Source organism: Callithrix jacchus, chromosome 16 (genome assembly GCF_049354715.1).
Source record: "Callithrix jacchus isolate 240 chromosome 16, calJac240_pri, whole genome shotgun sequence".
NCBI lineage: Eukaryota > Metazoa > Chordata > Mammalia > Primates > Cebidae > Callithrix > Callithrix jacchus.
Genome location: NC_133517.1, coordinates 32,681,182 through 32,699,081, shown reverse-complemented (window position 1 = coordinate 32,699,081; position 17,900 = coordinate 32,681,182). Strand labels below are relative to the sequence as shown.

General features: G+C 36.3%; 1 protein-coding gene across 3 annotated transcripts in view; it reads right to left on the bottom strand.

The window, feature by feature from the left end:
* The window catches only part of VIRMA (vir like m6A methyltransferase associated), a 69,243-nt gene that overhangs the window by 14,906 nt on the left and 36,437 nt on the right, over positions 1–17,900 (bottom strand). For all 3 annotated transcript variants that reach the window (XM_002759084.7, XM_035277412.3, XM_035277411.3), the window contains 8 exons: positions 15,722–16,213; positions 14,546–14,700; positions 12,442–12,524; positions 8,941–9,034; positions 8,117–8,661; positions 7,355–7,590; positions 6,625–6,877; positions 4,245–4,462 (listed from right to left, as the gene is read on the bottom strand). In XM_002759084.7, coding sequence (XP_002759130.2) covers positions 4,245–4,462; positions 6,625–6,877; positions 7,355–7,590; positions 8,117–8,661; positions 8,941–9,034; positions 12,442–12,524; positions 14,546–14,700; positions 15,722–16,213 — 2,076 coding nt within the window. The remainder of the gene's footprint in view (positions 1–4,244; positions 4,463–6,624; positions 6,878–7,354; positions 7,591–8,116; positions 8,662–8,940; positions 9,035–12,441; positions 12,525–14,545; positions 14,701–15,721; positions 16,214–17,900) is intronic.

The window sequence follows — 17,900 nt, the reverse complement described above, 5'->3', positions numbered from 1 at the left end:
CTCTTCCTTATGGAATGAAAATTAGTAAGTGAAAAAGGAATGAGAAAAACAGAAAATCAACATTATACCACCACAGTAATAAATGCCATATCTTGCCAAGATCCACACTGGCAGACATTACAAATGGTGGATGAAAGTTTTTGGCATATGCAGGATATGTGGATATTATAACATCTCAAAATACAGTCTCCAAAATATTTAGTAATTAAAAATGGGAAATTAGTAAGTTTTCAGTGTGGAATCCTAGAAAATAGCACTTCAGCCAAGTGATCAAGGTTAGTATCATCAGTAATACATATAAACATCATGCATTTCCTGATATAATGCACTGAAAAAAGCACACTGCCTCTGTATTATCCCTGTCAACAAAACATAATCTCAATCTAATTATGAGTAAATATCAGACAAACTCAAATTGAGGGATAGTCTACGAAATAAGTGAGCAATACTCTCCAAAAATATCTTGAAAGATAAAGGGAAACAAAGAATGCAATGCAATGTAAGATCGTATATTGAATCCAGGAACAGAAACAAATATAATAATAGAAAAACTGTTGAGATTCCAATTAGTTCTGTATTTTAGTTAATAGTATTGACAAGCTTAATTTCTTAGTTTTGATAAGTATCATACAGTTACATAAGAGGTTAATACAGGGGTAAGGTGGTGAAGGGTACACCTAAACACTACATTATTATTTCTGCAATTCTTCTGAAAGTCTAAAATTATCTCCAAAAAACCTTTTTAAAAAAGTGTAACCTGCCATAGGACTATATAAGAAAAAGTATACGGTGACCAGTTAATTAAAAAAAAAAAAACAGGTCGGGCATGGTGGCTCACGCCTGTTAATTCTAGCACTTTGGGAGGCCGAGGCAGGAGGATCACCTGAGGTCAGGAGTTCGAGATCAGCCTGGCCAACATGGTGAAATCACCTTTCTACTCAAAATACAAAAAATTAACCAGGTGGGGTAGCACACGCTTGTAATCCCAGCTACTAAAGAGGCTGAGGCAGGAGAATCACATGAACCTAGGTGGTGAAGGTTGCAGTGAGCTGCACCACTGCACTCCAGCTTGGGCAATAGAGCGAGACTGTCTCAAAAAATAAAAAAAATTTATAATTAGAAAAAAAAAAAACAGATCATGCTGTATCTCTGCTCAAAACCTGAAAATGGCCCTTATCATAATCCTAAAGACCCTTGATGATCTTTCCCCCAACCTGTAACCCCATTACTTCCATAACCAGACATCCTATCATTTTTCTCCTTGCTCACTCTGAAGGCCATCACTGCGGTCTCAGAGCTGGTTCTCAGACATATTAGGCATGCTCTTTGCAACTGTTCTCCCCAGGATATTAGCATGTTTTGTTTCTCACCTCCTTCAGGTCTTCATCTTTGTTCAAGGGTCACGTTTTTCAGCAAGAGCAAGGACTTCCTTGATTGAGTTTCCATATTTCAAACGGCAACTGCCATCCTCACCTCTGGCCCTTACTATCCGTCTTCCCTATTCTACGTTTTTTTCTGTAACATACTATGTATTTTATTTACTTATTTATTGTCTGTCAACCCCTAGTAGAGTAAATGCACCAAGAAGGCATGGATTTTTTTTTTAACTGAATCCCTAGCACCTAAAATCAGTGCCTGGTCCAGAGAAAGCATTCAGTACATGACTAAACAAATCTAGTGTTCATCTCCATTCCTTCATAGTGCCTACTATGTACCAGGTTTCTCGGTGCTGAGGGTGTGGTCAATGTAGCTTACATTCTAGTGAGGGAGACGACCAAATAAGCAACGAATCCATAAAATGTGATGTATAAATCTATATAATACAGTAAAAAATATGATCCAGGACACAAAGGGCAGGCTATTTAGATAGGAAATGTATTTATACAGATACCAGAATGAAGTGATAAAACTAAGTCATCAAAGAATCTAGGGGAAAAACATTTTAGGAAAAAACAGACCTGGAGATAGGAATGAGCCTGACAAGGCAACAAAAAATAAGGATAAAAGGGCTATAAGATAACTCAAAGAGATGAGCAAGGACCAGACTGTATAAAGCCTTACAGATCATAATAGAGTCTGGATTTTAATTGATGTTCAACAGGAAACCATTAGAAGGATTTCAGCAGAAATCCTGTTTTAAGTTTTAAAAGATTACTCTGGCTGCTGAGAGAATGAATTTTAGAGAGCCAATGGTGGAAGCAAGTAGACCAATTAGGAGGTTATTGCAATGGGCCATGCAAGAAATTACAGTGGCCTGGATACAGGTAGTAGCTATGGAGGTAGAGAAGAGGGATCCAATTCAGGATATATTTTGGAGAAATAATCCACAGGACTTAATGAGATGCTATTAGACAGCCAAGTAGAAATGTCAAGGTGATTACTGGGTTACTTGGAGCTTAGCAAAGACATAAGGGCTAAAAGGGAAAAAGGGAAGAGGTTAAGAGGACTTAGGACAAGGTTACAGATAACAAAAGAGGACCAGAAACATTAAGTCTAGGAAACCCAGTCAAATCATAGATAATACAATAGCAGAGGTATACAAAGAATATTTGTGGGAGCACCTAACCCAACCAGGAAGGCTTTTTGGGTTTTTTGGAAATACAGTGTATGAGTTTCAAAGGACATGGAATAAATATCCAGGCAATAGGAAAAAGGTTAAAGACTTTGGTGAGAGACTGATGGGGGCAGGGGATGAGGAATGGATGTGAAGCAGGTGCCATCAGCTGAGAGTGAATACAGAAGAGGCAGATATGTCAGGACAAGGAGATGGAGAAAGGAAGAGCCAGCACCAAACATAGTATCTGCAATGTAAGTTTGCAACTAATGCTGCAAGAATTAATGAGAAAGAGAGAAATATATGTTTCCTCTTCCTTACTATCTCATAATCCCATGTAGTTTAATAAATCTAAGTACTAGCCAGGTACCTTCCCCTTTCCTTCTCCTAGCAAAGAAAAAGATCAGGGCAGAGACAGAAAGACTAGAGTAGAAATTATACTTGAGAGACTGAACAGCCTGAGGTTTATATCATTTCTCTGTCGCTTCCCTCACTTCCTCCCTCCCTTTCTTTCTTTTTTTTTTTTTTTTTTTTTTGAGACAAGGTCTCACTGTGTTCCCCCAACTGGAATGCAGTGGCATTATCACTGCAGCCTTAATCTCCCAGGCTTAAGTGATCCTCTCACCTCAGCTTCCCAAGTAGCTGGGACTACAGGTGTATGCCACCATGCTCAACTAACTTTTAATCTTTTTTTGTAGAAACAGGGTCTCCCTATGTTGCCCAGGCTAGTCTCGAACTACTGGGCCCAAGAGATCCTCCCAGCTCAGTCTCCTGAAGTGCTGAAATTATAGATGTGAGCCACCATGCTCAGCTATTTATATAATAGTTTCAGATTAATTTTATCTCAGCCATTCCTCTAGTAAACAAAATATGGTCAGCTCTCTATACCCACGGATTCTGCATCCATGGATTCCACCAACCATGGAATGAAAATATTATAAATATAAATAAAAAATAATACATTTTAAGATATAGTAAAGCAATTATTTATATAACATTCACACTGTATTATTAGGTATTATAAGTAATCTAGAGGTGATTTCAAGTATACAAGAGAATGTGCATAGGTTATATGCAAATACTATACCATTTTATGTAAGGGACTTGAGCATCTATAGATTTTGGTATCCAATTCCCCACAGATACTGTGGAACTGTACACAGAATCTGCATTTTAGCTTTAAGGTCTATAAAATCCCTCTAGCATCCATCGCCTCTTAGGATACAACAAAATAAAGACCTCAAGGCATGAATTACCATCCCTGGAATAGTGAGATTTCCTTCTAGATGATGTACCATGCCCACTGTAATTTGTGTACCTATTCATTTTATATCTTTAATCCCAAATATTCTATTATTAGCATGACCTTTCATTGCTAATGAATGTTTTCCATACACACAAAATTTCTCCCATGAAAGAAATCATTTCTTCGGCTTTTTTTTATTATTATTATTATTTTTTTTTTTTTAGATACAGGGTTTCACCATGTTGGCCAGGCTGGTCTTGAACTCCTGACTTCAGGTGATCCGCCTGCCTCGGCCTCCCAAAGTGCTGGGATTACAGGCGTGAGCCACCCCGCACCCGGCCCTCATTTCTTCAACTTTCTACAATAGGTATGAATTAATGTGGGGTAAGGCGGCAGTGACAGAATGGAAAAAATTAAATCTGAGACTATACTACAAATCATTACCTTTTTAAATGAAATAATCCATAATCATGCTCTGCAAGAAACATCATTGTTCTGACACATGTCAGTAAACAGTTGTAACTGCTCTCAGGGTTAGCTAGCGTAGCCAACAGACAGTCACAGATTGAGGCCATCAATTCTTTATTTGGTAGAGAATTGGAGAGTTGCTCCAGTTCTGAAATGGAACCTTCAGAAGAGCTTGGTAAAATAAGTGCAATGTCCTGTGGGGAGCAGGGAAAAAGGTCGATTTTTTAAATGATTATCACCATCACTTAGCACTTTTGAGAAATACATAACAGTTAATATTCAGTAACTATCTCATTAAAATGTTGTTGCTACTGTCCTATCCCAAACATATACTTAAACACATTAAGAATAAAGAAATCATTTTTCCCTTTTAAAAAAGTTAATACAAGGACACACATCTAAAGGAGTATTTAAATATTTTACTTTACTTTTACTTTAAAACATCTTTAATAATTTTTTTCTTTCTGTATTGCAGTAAGTATATTTTGTTTTCAAAAAGTTAAATTTAAAAAGTATTGTGTACTAAAATATTTAACTTACTGTACTATTAATTCATCTGCATCTTTTTTGGTTAATAAACTTTCAAGAGAAATAAAGTTTAATATACATTAATACTGCATTTAAGGATCAGCACAGTGGCTCACATCTGTAATTCCAGCACTTTCAGAGGCCAAGGTGAGTGGGTCACTTGAGGCCAAGAGTTCAAGATAAGCCTGGCCAACATAGTAAAATACCCTCTCTACCAAAACTACAAAAACTGGCCAGACATGGGTGGCATATGCCTGTAATCCCAGCTACTGGGAGGCTTAAACCCAGGGGGCGGGGGTTGTGCTGCACCGAGATTGTGTCATTGCACTCCAGCCTGGGCAACAGGGCAGATTCCATCTCAAAAAAAAAAAAAGCAAGAAAAGCCCCCTGCAATTTAAAATACCAGAAAGTGGATGGATAAGGGAAATAAACATTTAACCACAGTCTTCCAATCAAATATTTCCCTCTACTTGACATATATACTTCTAAATTCAATGCTAAGTTTAGCTAATGATAATTCTAAAAACTCCCACTATTCTTTATAGAAGTAAACTGAATTTTACAACAAGAGCATATTTGATTATATTTTATCACCTTTAATTACTATAAAACAAGGCTCAAATCAGAAGGACAACATAGCAAAGTGAGGCCATCAGTGAGATTTACATGAACAAGGCAGCTAGGATGTTATAGTGCTATTCAATGTAGTCATGCAACCCAAAGTGAATTATATAAGAAATACCAATCAAATGGACACTTTGAGGTACAAGGACTTAAAATATCCTTTCTACCAAGTTCCCTTTTTTGTGAAAATAAGTCATACCAGAAAAATGTTCTTTCTTGACCTGAGTCTTAAATGTAACCAAACTGAGTATTTGTTAAGATACAAAAAAGTCTTCCAACATGGGACTTATTCTGTCTGAAAAAAAATCTCATTTGATGACCACTCTGCAAGAGCATGCTGACAAGCTAAAATGACAAGCCTAATTAGGCACAGAAATCTCCAAACATCTCAATCATAATGGGCTTTAAAAGTTAAAACAACTCTCATCAACCCATGAAACCATAAACTGGAAGTCAATAACATAGACAACAGGAAAAAATACTACTACTGTTAGCCAACATCTACAAGCAAAGTAGTCTGAAACACACTAAAAGTGTAGTAGTCTTCAAAAGTTTCCCTAACAGCGAACATATTAATTCAACCAATCACAAAGCTACAAAATTTAAGAATGACTTGTTGTGACCAGTCGTGGTGGCTCACACCTATAATCTCAGCACTTTGGGAGGCCAAGGCAGGTGATCACCTGAGGTCAGGAGTTCGAGACCAGCCTGACCGACATGGTGAAACATCATCTCAACTAAAAAATACAAAAATTTACCAGGCATGGTGTTGTGTGCCTGTAATCTCAGCTACTTGGGAAGCTGAGGCAGGAGAATCACTTGAACCCAGCGGATGGCGGTTGCAGTGGGCTGAGATCCCACCATTGCACTCCAGCCTGGGTGACAGAACGAGACTCCATCTCAAAAAAAAAGAAAAGAATGACTTGGAATATAATGTAATTACAAGGAAAATTAATTAGACCCTAAAAAATACAGAAACAGTGGCACATAAAACAATTACCCAAGGTTTTGAAGGAAAAAAATAAAGCTCTTCAGAGAAACCCATGAATAGCAGGAATAATAAAATACAGATGAAAGCCAAGACTTACATTAAGATACTTAAATACAAAAAAAAAAAGATACTTAAATGCACACACACAGAGAGACAGACAGAGAGAGAGAGAGAGAGAGAGAGAGAGAGATACTATAAAATAAGTATAAATACCTGATCACAGAGAGACTGCAAAATGGATGTGATATATTCAACACACTGTTGGCGAATAACACTGTCTCCAGGAGACCGCACCAAAGCTAAAAGATCCTGGAATATCTCTGCATATCTTTCATCACCTTTAATAGTTCCATTAATTAGATGCAAAATAGCTAATTTACAAGCTTTGTGTGAAGCCAGAGCATCAAGAAGAGCAAGCAACCTGGTGGTTTGGCTAGTATACTGTTTTTCTTTATCTTCTGAAGTGCTGAAATAAAATCAATACATTTAGTAAACAATGTTTTTGATCTTAAGGCATTGTTTAACTACTATTTATTTCTCAATACACATCAACTTACACAAATTTTGCATAAAACATTTAATTCCTTGGATATAATGACAACTTCTCTGGAATTTTACAATTACTGCAAAAATTTTATAAATTCAGGTTTCCAAAAATATATTTTCTTAAATCAGAGTACTTCTTTAGAATTCACCATTTAAAAACCCAAAAAACAAGATTGTCAAGATAGCTTGCACATGAAATGATGAAATAAAGCTTTCTAATTTAAAAAGTCTATAAGTATTCATATATAAATATGTGTGTATATGTAGGTATATGTGTATATTTACATGTATATATGTTAGCTGGGCATTCCAAACCCTAGTTTCCAAATTATAAGGGAAAAAATATATGTGTCAAAAATAACTTGAGGAAAAAATTTTTAATGCAAAATGAAAATACCTTTGCAAGTCTTCTACAATCAAATCCAACACAGTTCTCATAATCAGAAGTGCAGTTGGTGAGGCAAGGTCACACAATTGAACACAAATACGCCGTAACATATGTTGAATGGGCTGGCAGGTTGTGCCAGAGAAAGAGCGAACTATTTCTTGGAGCAACTTTGCTTGAACATGAAGGTGCATGCTCCACAATTTTCGGGTGTTGAGTGCCACTGATATATCATGTGGCTCAATAACCTGTTAAAAAAGTATAATGTTGTGTACGTAGATTTTTTAAATATTTATTTATAGTCACAAAAACTGTTCAGGAAGAACTGTTATGAAAAGAACATTTTTACTGCATGCTTAAAACATTCAATTTTCTATTATACAGTTAAACATTTGCTTGAATTCAATGAGTCTAAAAAATCTTATTGTTCTCAGGTGAGCAGTTAGTTGAGTAGAGTCCATTGGTGAAGCAACCCAGTTATTGGCAAATTCTAACACATAAGGGGGGGAAAGGATTTAAAATAACAGAAATATGTAAGTACAAACATACATAACAGCATAATAAAACTCACTTTAACAAAAATTCACTTAAAATGTTACCCCCGTATTTCCTCAACGACCAACTTGCTTCAGTTTTATCTCCCCCTCATCCAGTTATTTTATGTCTTTTTGGGAGGAAGGGAGATGAGGGTTTTTGTTTTTTAACACAATCACTGGCTTTTAAAAAAAGTGTTACGCAGTCATTTATAAGATGCATGTTATATTGAAGTGATACCTGAGTTGTTTGCATGGGCAATGGAAGAGGCAGCAGCTCTGAAAGGAGTATGAGTCCAGAAAAAAATCCTTCAGGAACCTTCAAGATTGAAGAAAGAACTTCTTTTAACATTAAAGACCAAGTATTATTGGCCAGAGTCTCTTCTGAGATTGTGAGTTTTTCATTAACTCCTTGTGTAAAAGTCAGTAAAATATCAATGATATCATTCTGAATTTTCTGTTCATCACTATCCAAACGACCTGAGAGGGGGATAGAGCACAGGAGCATATGTAAAGTAACAAGCGCTGAAGGAACACGCATGTCCTTAAACTCAAAGGATCCACCTCTCAGGAGTTCCGTTAACATAGTTTTAAGAAGTGTGAGGGTGCAGCGAGCCATTGAAATAGTAGTAACTCTGTGAAGGGTAGTCCCCATGTTGACATGGAGCCTCCAAGGCTGAGTCAGAATACTGTTCAATTTTTGCAGAACTCGAATAAATGTGTCCATTCCTTCAGCAGAAAAAAGCTGAATTACGGCAAGATTCCATTTCAGGTCTTTCTGTTGACCTTTATATAGGATAAGGAAAAGAAACAAAACTAATTATTTATATGTTAAGATTAAGAATTATTAATTATTAAACTGAATATTTAATAAATGATATTTAATTATTTATGGTTTTTATATTTATAATAAATTTTTATAAATATTTATGACAAATGTTTATATTTAATTACACTTAAATATTATAAATAACATTTAATAATTATTAAACTAAATATTTAATAAATGATATTTATTCTAGCCTTAAGAATAGTATTTTTTTAAAAATATAGTAGTCACATTACCTTCAACAGGAGGTGGTGGGCATGCAATATTACAGAGAACACGTAAGGCAGTGGTAAGGCCAACTCCTTCTGGGGTCATCAAGTTATCAATATTCTTTAAAAATAAAAATGAACAAAATGTTTCATTTCTTAGTACCCATCAGATCAACAAAAAATTCCAGACAAGGAATTAGTTAAAAATATGAGCTCCAAGTTAAGAACATATAATATTTTATATTTATTAAGTAAATTTAAAACATGATTAAGGCCCTAGAGCTAAATGAATTTATCAAGATTATTTATCTCTGGCATATGTTGTACTATATGCAATATTATGTAAATAAAAAGAATTGAAATGTACAACCTCATTGAAAAGAACCAACTAGAACAAAGATAAAGAAATGTTAAGAGTTTAAAATGGTTATTTTCTATCCACTCTTTTCATACATCTTCTCTGCCAAAAACGAAGCAATTACTATATTCTTAAAATCCTGTGGGGGCTGGGTGCAGTGGCTCAGAACTGTTATGTCAGCACTCTGGGAGGTTGAGGTGGGAGGATCACTTGAGCCCAGGAGTTTGAGACCAGCCTGGGCAACATAGTGAGACCCTACCTCTACAAAATATTTAAAACTCAGCCAGGCATCATGGTGCATGCCTATAGTTCCAGCCACTCAGGAGGCTGAAGTGGAAGGATCACTTCAGCTTGGGAGTGATCATATTTAGAGTAAACTATGATCATGTCATTGTACTCCAGCCTGGGCGACATAGTGAAACCCTGTTTGGAAAAAAGTAAAAAGCCCTGTGAGTATTAAACTTCCTTCAAAACTGAGGAAGCAACAGGGAATGTTTTTGGCCTACATGACTTAAATTTTTTTAAATACAGATACCAAGGGAGTCTAGTTTATTGTAGCCAGGTGGGGCACAGGTTAGAGGAAAAACAAATAAAATTGCCTATGTCCTTAGCACTTGCCTATGCTATCTTTCTAGGTAACAAACAGTTTTGCTTCAGTTTTCTTAGCTTTCACAGAATAGCATGGTTTAAAAACTTGGGGCCAGGTGTGATGGCTCATGTCTATAATCCCAGAACTTTGGGAGGCTGAGGCAGGTGGATCACCTGAGGTTGGGAGTTCAAGACCAGCCTGACCAACATGGTGAAACTCCTTCTCTAATAAAAATACAAAAATTAACCAGGTGTGATAGCACACACCCGTAATCTCAGCTACTCGGGAGGCTGAGGCAGGAGAATTGCTTGAACCTGGGAAGCAGAGGTTGCAGTGAGCCAGCATCAAACCACTGCACTCCAGCATGGGCGACAGACCAAGACTCCATCTCAAAAAAAAAAGAAAAAACTTGGAAGAAATAACATTGAAAAAACGTTACTACCTTTTAGCTCATGGTAGACTCTAGACCAAAAAAAAAAAAAGTTATTATCTCAGTTTCTGAGCCACAGTACGTAAACTTAAAAAATAAAAAGAGTCCCTTTCTCGCATATATTCCCCACTTTAGCTACTCTTATTCTAATCTTTTTCCTTATAATTCCACAAATTACATAAGGCAGCAGGGAGACACAGAGTAAAGTTTCTGTCTTGGATTAACTTTTTATAGTCCATGTTGGGTTGAGAGCCACTTATAATAATCACAATTAATGGAAATTAATGGGATAAAGGTTTATGTAAAAATCAATTTTTTTTTTTTTTTTGAGATGGAGTCTTGCTCTGTTGACCAGGCTGGAGTACAGTGGCATGATCTCAGTTCATTCCAACCTCCGCCTCCCAGGTACAAATGATTCTCCTGCCTCAGTCTCCTAAGTAGCTGTGACTACAGGTGTCCACCACCATGACTGGCTAATTTTTGTATTTTTAGTACAGACGGGGTTTGCCATGTTGGTCAGGCTGATTTGAATTCCTAGTCTCGGGATCCGCCCACTTCGGACTTCCAAAGTGCTGGGATTACAGGCATGAGCCACCATGCCCGTCCAAAAATCAACTCTTTTAAATACAGCATGTAATTCAATTTTCTAGAATTAAATTTCTTACTGATTAAATAGTTTTACTCAAACCGTCACTATTTATTGAACACCTTGTTAATACTCACTTAACCATGCACAAGTACACCAGAATACATGACCATCTAAATTTACAGGATATTAATTGTACTTCTCCTAAATAAAAGAAAATGTAATGAAAAGCTCTAGATGTCATCTGAGGCTCACAGTAAGAAAACGGAAGAATATGATGGCACCATAGGAAGTAAAAGAGTTGGAGTCAAAGAAGACAAAGGCAGAGAAATCAGTAAAGAAAAATCTGAAGCAGATAAACTCAAACAACACTTTGCTGTGGGTCACAACAGCAACAGATTAAACAATATACACAAATTATTTTAATAACATACACTGCAATTCCAAAACCAAGATGGCTTACATACTCTCTCTCTCTCTCTCTCTCTCTCTCTCACACACACACACACACACACAGATTTCTCCTGCTAAATTAGAGATAATTCAAGATCCATTCTGCCCTTCTAACTTGAAACTTTTTACGTATATATGAGTACTTTTAGTTCTTCTTCCTATGCTACATAATGGCTCAATTAATGAACAGAGAAGAAAAAACACCTTCCAAGACTAACAAACAATTCTGTAATTCTTTCCATTATCAATTACTTGAATTGAATATAATTTTTTTTTTTTGAGACGGAGTTTTGCTCGTTACCCAGGCTGGAGTGCAAAGGCGCGATCTCCGCTCACCGCAAGCAACCTCCACCTCCTGGATTCAGGCAATTCTGCTGCCTCAGCCTCCTGAGTCGCTGGGATTACAGGCACCCGCCACCATGCCCAGCTAATTTTTTGTATTTTTAGTAGAGACGGGGTTTCACCATGTTGACCAGGATGGTCTTGATCTCTTGACCTCATGATCCACCCGCCTCGGCCTCCCAAAGTGCTAGGATTACAGGCTTGAGCCTGTAATCTGAGGCTCACAGTAAGAAAATGCGCCCGGCCTTCAGTATAAAATTTTAAAACTGCATTATGTGTCTTACGAATTTTAACTGTTATGAATTATTTCAACTGCAGATTTAACCATCCGAAATTAACAAAGAGAACTAGCCCCTATTGCAATGATCTGAAATTGGCCCCATCAATTTTCACCTAAATATTTTCCAAGAAATTCTTTTTCAAAGATTAAAGTTAAACTGAAACAGTTTAATCAAATACAGCATTTAAAATACTTATGAATGTCATCAAGATGGTAGGTGATACTATTTCCATTTCAGAGGGAAAAACAGGACAGAATCCAGTAGTAAAAAGTAGTACAGTATACAGGGATATGTGCATGTGTGTGTTCACATATGCATATAATCACATATCCATCTACATGCACATACCAATCTGTACCCAAAGTCTAATAAATCAATCAAGGATACTTAACAATGTCTACGTTATCTACACAAGTGATTCAATGCAGTATCACCATATACTAACACACAGTTTCAAAAAGTCAAAGCACTTTTAAGTTTTACACTTACCTGCTTAACATATTCAATTAAGTTTGGGATGCAGTTAATTTCAAATCTAAGGTTTTTCAGAGGTTCAAGCCACTTGCCAAGTTCTTAAAAAGAAAAACAGTAATTTATAATATTTAAAAATAGAAGGCTTTATAACAAAGAAAGTATTTTTTCCAAACAAAAGCATTATTAGATTCATGTTGATTTCAATCATCTACACTTCATACTGGGATTAACTTGTATCTAATTCTTTAAACAAGTTTTTCATTCTGTTGCTCAGGTTGAAGTGTAGCAGTGTGATCATGGCTCACTGCAGCCTCAGCCTCCTGGGCCCAATCAATCCTCTTCCCTCAGCCTCTGAAGTAGCTAGGACTACAGGCGTGCACCACCACACCTGGCTAATTTTTGTATTGTTTTGTAGAGATGGGGTTTCACCATGTTGCCCAGACTGGTCTCAAACTCCTGGGTTCAACTGATCCAATTACCCCAGCCTCTAAAAGTGTTGGAATTACAAGCGTGAGCAACCACGCTGAGCTTAAACAATTTAGTTTTAAAATGAAATGTAAATACGCCCTACTATACTAAATAAGAAGTGCCTACTCTTAGTAATCTGGTTTCTGAAGATTTCGACACTTAAATGCTTAAATAGTCTACATAATTAAAACATTTTTGCAACAATTTACAACATTAAAAATTATGAAAGACTGCTTATAAATATAACACAGTGTTTATTCACCTATCTTTGCCACTGTCTCTCACACCCCCCCCAAAAAAAGTATAAACAAAATCTATTAATTTCAAAAGGAATCAAATCCAAGGGGAGACATTTTGCTGAGTGCCTTTTCCTCTAACAGAATTTTTTTTTTAAGACGGAGTTTCACTCTTGTTACCCAGGCTAGAGTGCAGTGGTGTGATCTCAGCTCACCGCAACCTCCACCTCCTGGGTTCAGGCAATTCTCCTGCCTCAGCCTCCTGAGTAGCCACCATGCCCAGCTAGTTTTTTGTATTTTTAGTAGAGACGGGGTTTCACCATGTTGACCAGGATGGTCTCGATCTCTTGACCTCGTGATCCACCTGCCTCAGCCTCCCAAAGCGCTGGGATTACAGGCTTGAGCCACCGTGCCAGCTTTTTAACAGAATTTTAAATTTTGTCAACTTCCTTATTTACCTTTGTAAAATTATCATCCCAAAAGAATGACAGCAAACTTTGTTTATAGAATAAACACAAATAAAATCTACCATTTGCTGCAAACAAACTCAAAATTCTCACAGAAGGTATGCCATAACTCCTATATTCTATCACCAAAAATGTTTCTAGAAAAGCACTTTAATGTAAAAAGTGATACACCAGTTCCAGATGCCATATGGGAAATAGAAAATAGTAGCCAGGTCTTTCCTTGGTTCTACACTCCTCCACAGGAATTACAGCTGTACAGAAGTTATTTTCCCCATGCATTTTAAAATTAACTCTTTCTTATATATAGAATATATATAGCTGAAAGATATAAGAAATAATAATAAAACAAAAGCCATAATACCCAACACCCAGAAAAAATACAGAAGGTATTATTAGTGCTTTAGTACAGAAAATAACTTCGGTACAACTGTAATAAGATGCCTAATTATAATTAAGTATCTTAAACTTTCCAAAGCTGCCCACATGAGGTTTGCCATAAATATCATTCAATACACATTTATATACTTTAAAAAATAATATTCGTATTTACTATTCTTTACTTTGGAGGACAAAACAAATTAGATTTCTAAGTTGTAGTTTGTGTTTTACTTCTACAGATACAGCAAAACATGCAGAAGCAAAACTACACCCAAAACTAAACTTTTTAGTTTGTCTTTAAACCTCTTCCATTTTGATTAGAAATTTCAACAAACCACCAATTTTCATGACTTTCCAGAAAAGACACTTGTAAAAACTATTTTATTTATATACTAAAGCATTTTATCAACCTATAGTTTCTATAAACCATCTTCATAAAAGGTAATTTCAGGAAGTTAAAAACAGTATTACTAGGTATATTATCAAAACATGATGAAGCACTAATTACAGATATTCAAAGGTTTGTTCCTTCACATATCACAAATGCTTAAAATAAATTAAGTACCATACCTTGCAATTTAGCATTATTTTCATCTGCTTTACAAAGCTTCAAGAGAGACGCTGCATGTTGTTCTAGCATTTGAACATCACTGGAAGACTGAACCACCACCAAAATAAGTATGCACGCATAATTATAAGCTACTGACTTCTTAGATTTGGAATCACTGAAACAAAAATTTTAAGTTTTGGATTAAAAAAATATATTTCAGGAACAATTTTTAAAATATTTTCTTCTACTTGGACTTAAAGAGATCAATGAAATTTACAATAAAACATTTAATTGCCTGAAGACAAGAAATCAGATTTTACAGTTCATATCAAATTCACCTGAAACTATTACTTAAAAGTATACAAAAAGACTACATGTCACTATGGAAAGTAAAATTCTATTAAGAAATAAGATCAGAAAAACAATGAATTATTAACAAGTATACTTCATTAGCAATGAAAGATTAGGAAGTATACTTTATTAGTCTCCTTTAAAATATTGTCCAATCTGGATAAATAGCAATGAGTGTGATCACCTGCTTTCAGCACTCAGTATTCCACTATAAACCTGTTAAGACATAGCTAGGCATGGAAGCCACTGCTGTTTGCTTTTCATAAGCATTCTACAAAAGATCTGTCACTCAAGTAGTTATATACCAAGTCCCCATTGTGAGGGCAGTTATCTGGATGCCATTTGCTTTGTGTGACACGAACCAAAAATAAGGTATGTATCTCTTGTTACACACTAAAACCCTTTGCCCTACCAAGAAGGCTCTTCAAACCATTATGGTTCTCAATTTACTCATCCAGTCAAAGCAATTTTGAATCCAAAGCATGGTTTAGAAAAGGGCAGGAACCAGCAAGAATGTAAGAGAAATAAAAGGAATATAGACCATAAGGTACATATTCCTGTGCCTTAGAATTCTCCTCTACATAAAACAGCAGGGGGTACTACAATTGCAATCTTTAACACCATGCGTTAACTGAAGAAAGGTGCTAAAGAATCCATTTGATTGCTTTATAGCCACATCTTTTATTTTAGCGATTTCTGTCACTCTAACCTTTAACAAGTTATGTATTATATCAAACTACAGCTTTTTCCCTCTCAAAACAATACCTTCTTTTAAGAAAGTAGACCATTAATTCATCTGATTTTCTAACATCATAGGAAATTTAAGGAGTTAAGCAGGAAATTACCCTAAGGCTTCTTTGGAATAGTACTCCATTAGTGTAATAAGACTTTGGAGATTTTTCTCTAGACTAAAAACATGGCCAACAGCTGATCTTCCCACAGGATTAAAAGTAATCAAATAAAGATTGTGCAGGGTTCCCAAGAGATCTGAATGGTCAGTTTCTTCACTGGCTGTACAACGCTGAAAATGGCTGAACAGTTCTGTAATACATTGCAATGTCTGTGTTGAGTCCTGTAGCCACAAGGCAAATGCATCATCAATAACACCATCAGATTGGAGACCTTCCTCCTCATCTTGATCATAAAGGTGACACAGAGCTCGGATCAATAAATTTGTTGCTTCATATTCCGACATAAAAAAAAGAAGACCCTTCTGTGACTGTGCAAGAAACTTTAAAACATCTTTTGTGGTTTGCAGCACACCAGGGTGGGCACTTGTTACTGGAATTGACAGAAGCAAGGTAACCAACTCCAAGAAGTGATGACTGTGAAGGTATCTGTGGAAGAGTTAATTGATACACGTCAAGTCAGTGCAAAGCATTCTTCATTTACTCAATATTCAGACAAGACACTGGCAAAAATTTTTAATGACCATAATCCTTATCCTCAGTAACACGCTGCTTTAACTGAAAACATAATGTGAGTGGCAAGTCTTCTCTAGTCGAGGCCAAATAAAAGTGAAAGTTCTGTCAGGCTTTCTCCTGCTTAGCACTCAACAGATGTTAAATAAATAAGTATTGACAAGTTTTTTCTTTAAATTCCAAGACTTCTTTCCAGGACACTTATCAAATTGCTCCTTTTTCACCATGGTCCTACTTTATTCATGGCATGTTGGGATATGTAAATTCGTGTATCTAGGAAAAATACAGCACATACACAATCAGCACTCTGTATCTGTATTTGTGGATTAAGCCAACTGCAAATTGAAAATATTTTTTTAAAGTGCATCTGGGGCTGGGTGTAATTGCTCATGCTTATAATCTCAAGCATTTTGGGAGGCCGAGGCGGGCAGACCACTTAAGTCTAGGAGCCCAAGACCAGCCTGGACAACATAGCAAAACCTATCTCTACAAAAAATATAAAAATTAACCAGGAGTGGTGGCACATGTCTGTAATCCCAGCTAGTGGGGACGCTGAGCTCAGGGAAGTCAATGCTGCCACTGCACTCCAGCCTGAGTGAGACCCTGCCGCAAAAAAAAAAAAAAAGAAGTCTAGGCTGGGCATGGTGGCTCACACCTGTAATCCCAGCATTTTGGGAGACTGAGGCAGGAGATCACTTGAGCCCAGAAATTTCACACCAGCCTGAGCAACATAGTGAGATCCTGTCTCCACCAAAAAAAATTTTTTAAGTTAGCTGGCCGTGGAGGCCCATGCCCGTAGTCCCAGCTACTTGGGAGGCTGAGGTGGGAGGATCACTTATGCCCAGGAGATTGAGGCTGCAGAAAGCCAAGATCATGCCACTGCACTCCAGCCTGGGCTAGGTGACAGAGAAACATTCTGTCTCAAAAAAAAAAAAAACGAAAATAAAAAATGTATCTATAGTGAACATGTACAGACTTTTTTCTTACATCATTCCATATACAATAATAGTATAACAACTATTTACAGAACATTTATATTGTACTATGTATTTTAAGTAATCTACAGATGACTTTCAAGCATACAAGACGATATGCATAGGTTATATGAAAATACTACAGTTTATATTTTATATCAGAGACTGGAACATCCTTGGATTTTGGTAACCAAGGGAGGTCTGAGAACCAATCTCACAGACACTGAGGGATGCTATACTATAGAAAAATATAGTATACTCAGATTTACTATAGTAGATCTGAATTCGTATCTCTAGAAAAAAAAAATTCAAATTATCAATTTTTAGCATTTAAACAGTTAATATTACCACATGTAGCACTCTTTTATCAAATCTAAGAATTACTCCTTAATATACATAGTCTTAATGGGGAAAAGAATTTACTTAACATTTCAAAAAAGAAACAAATGCCACTGACAACTTCTTTGGGCATCAGTTTCCTTATCTATATGCATTGCCTTCCTTACCTATAGGCCATGCCAAATGTAAACTCTTTAACTTTTTTACGGGTTCTAGCTATGTTGCCCAGGCTAGACTCAAACTCTTAGCCTTAAGCGATTCTCTGGACTCTAGCATCCTTTTGCCTCATC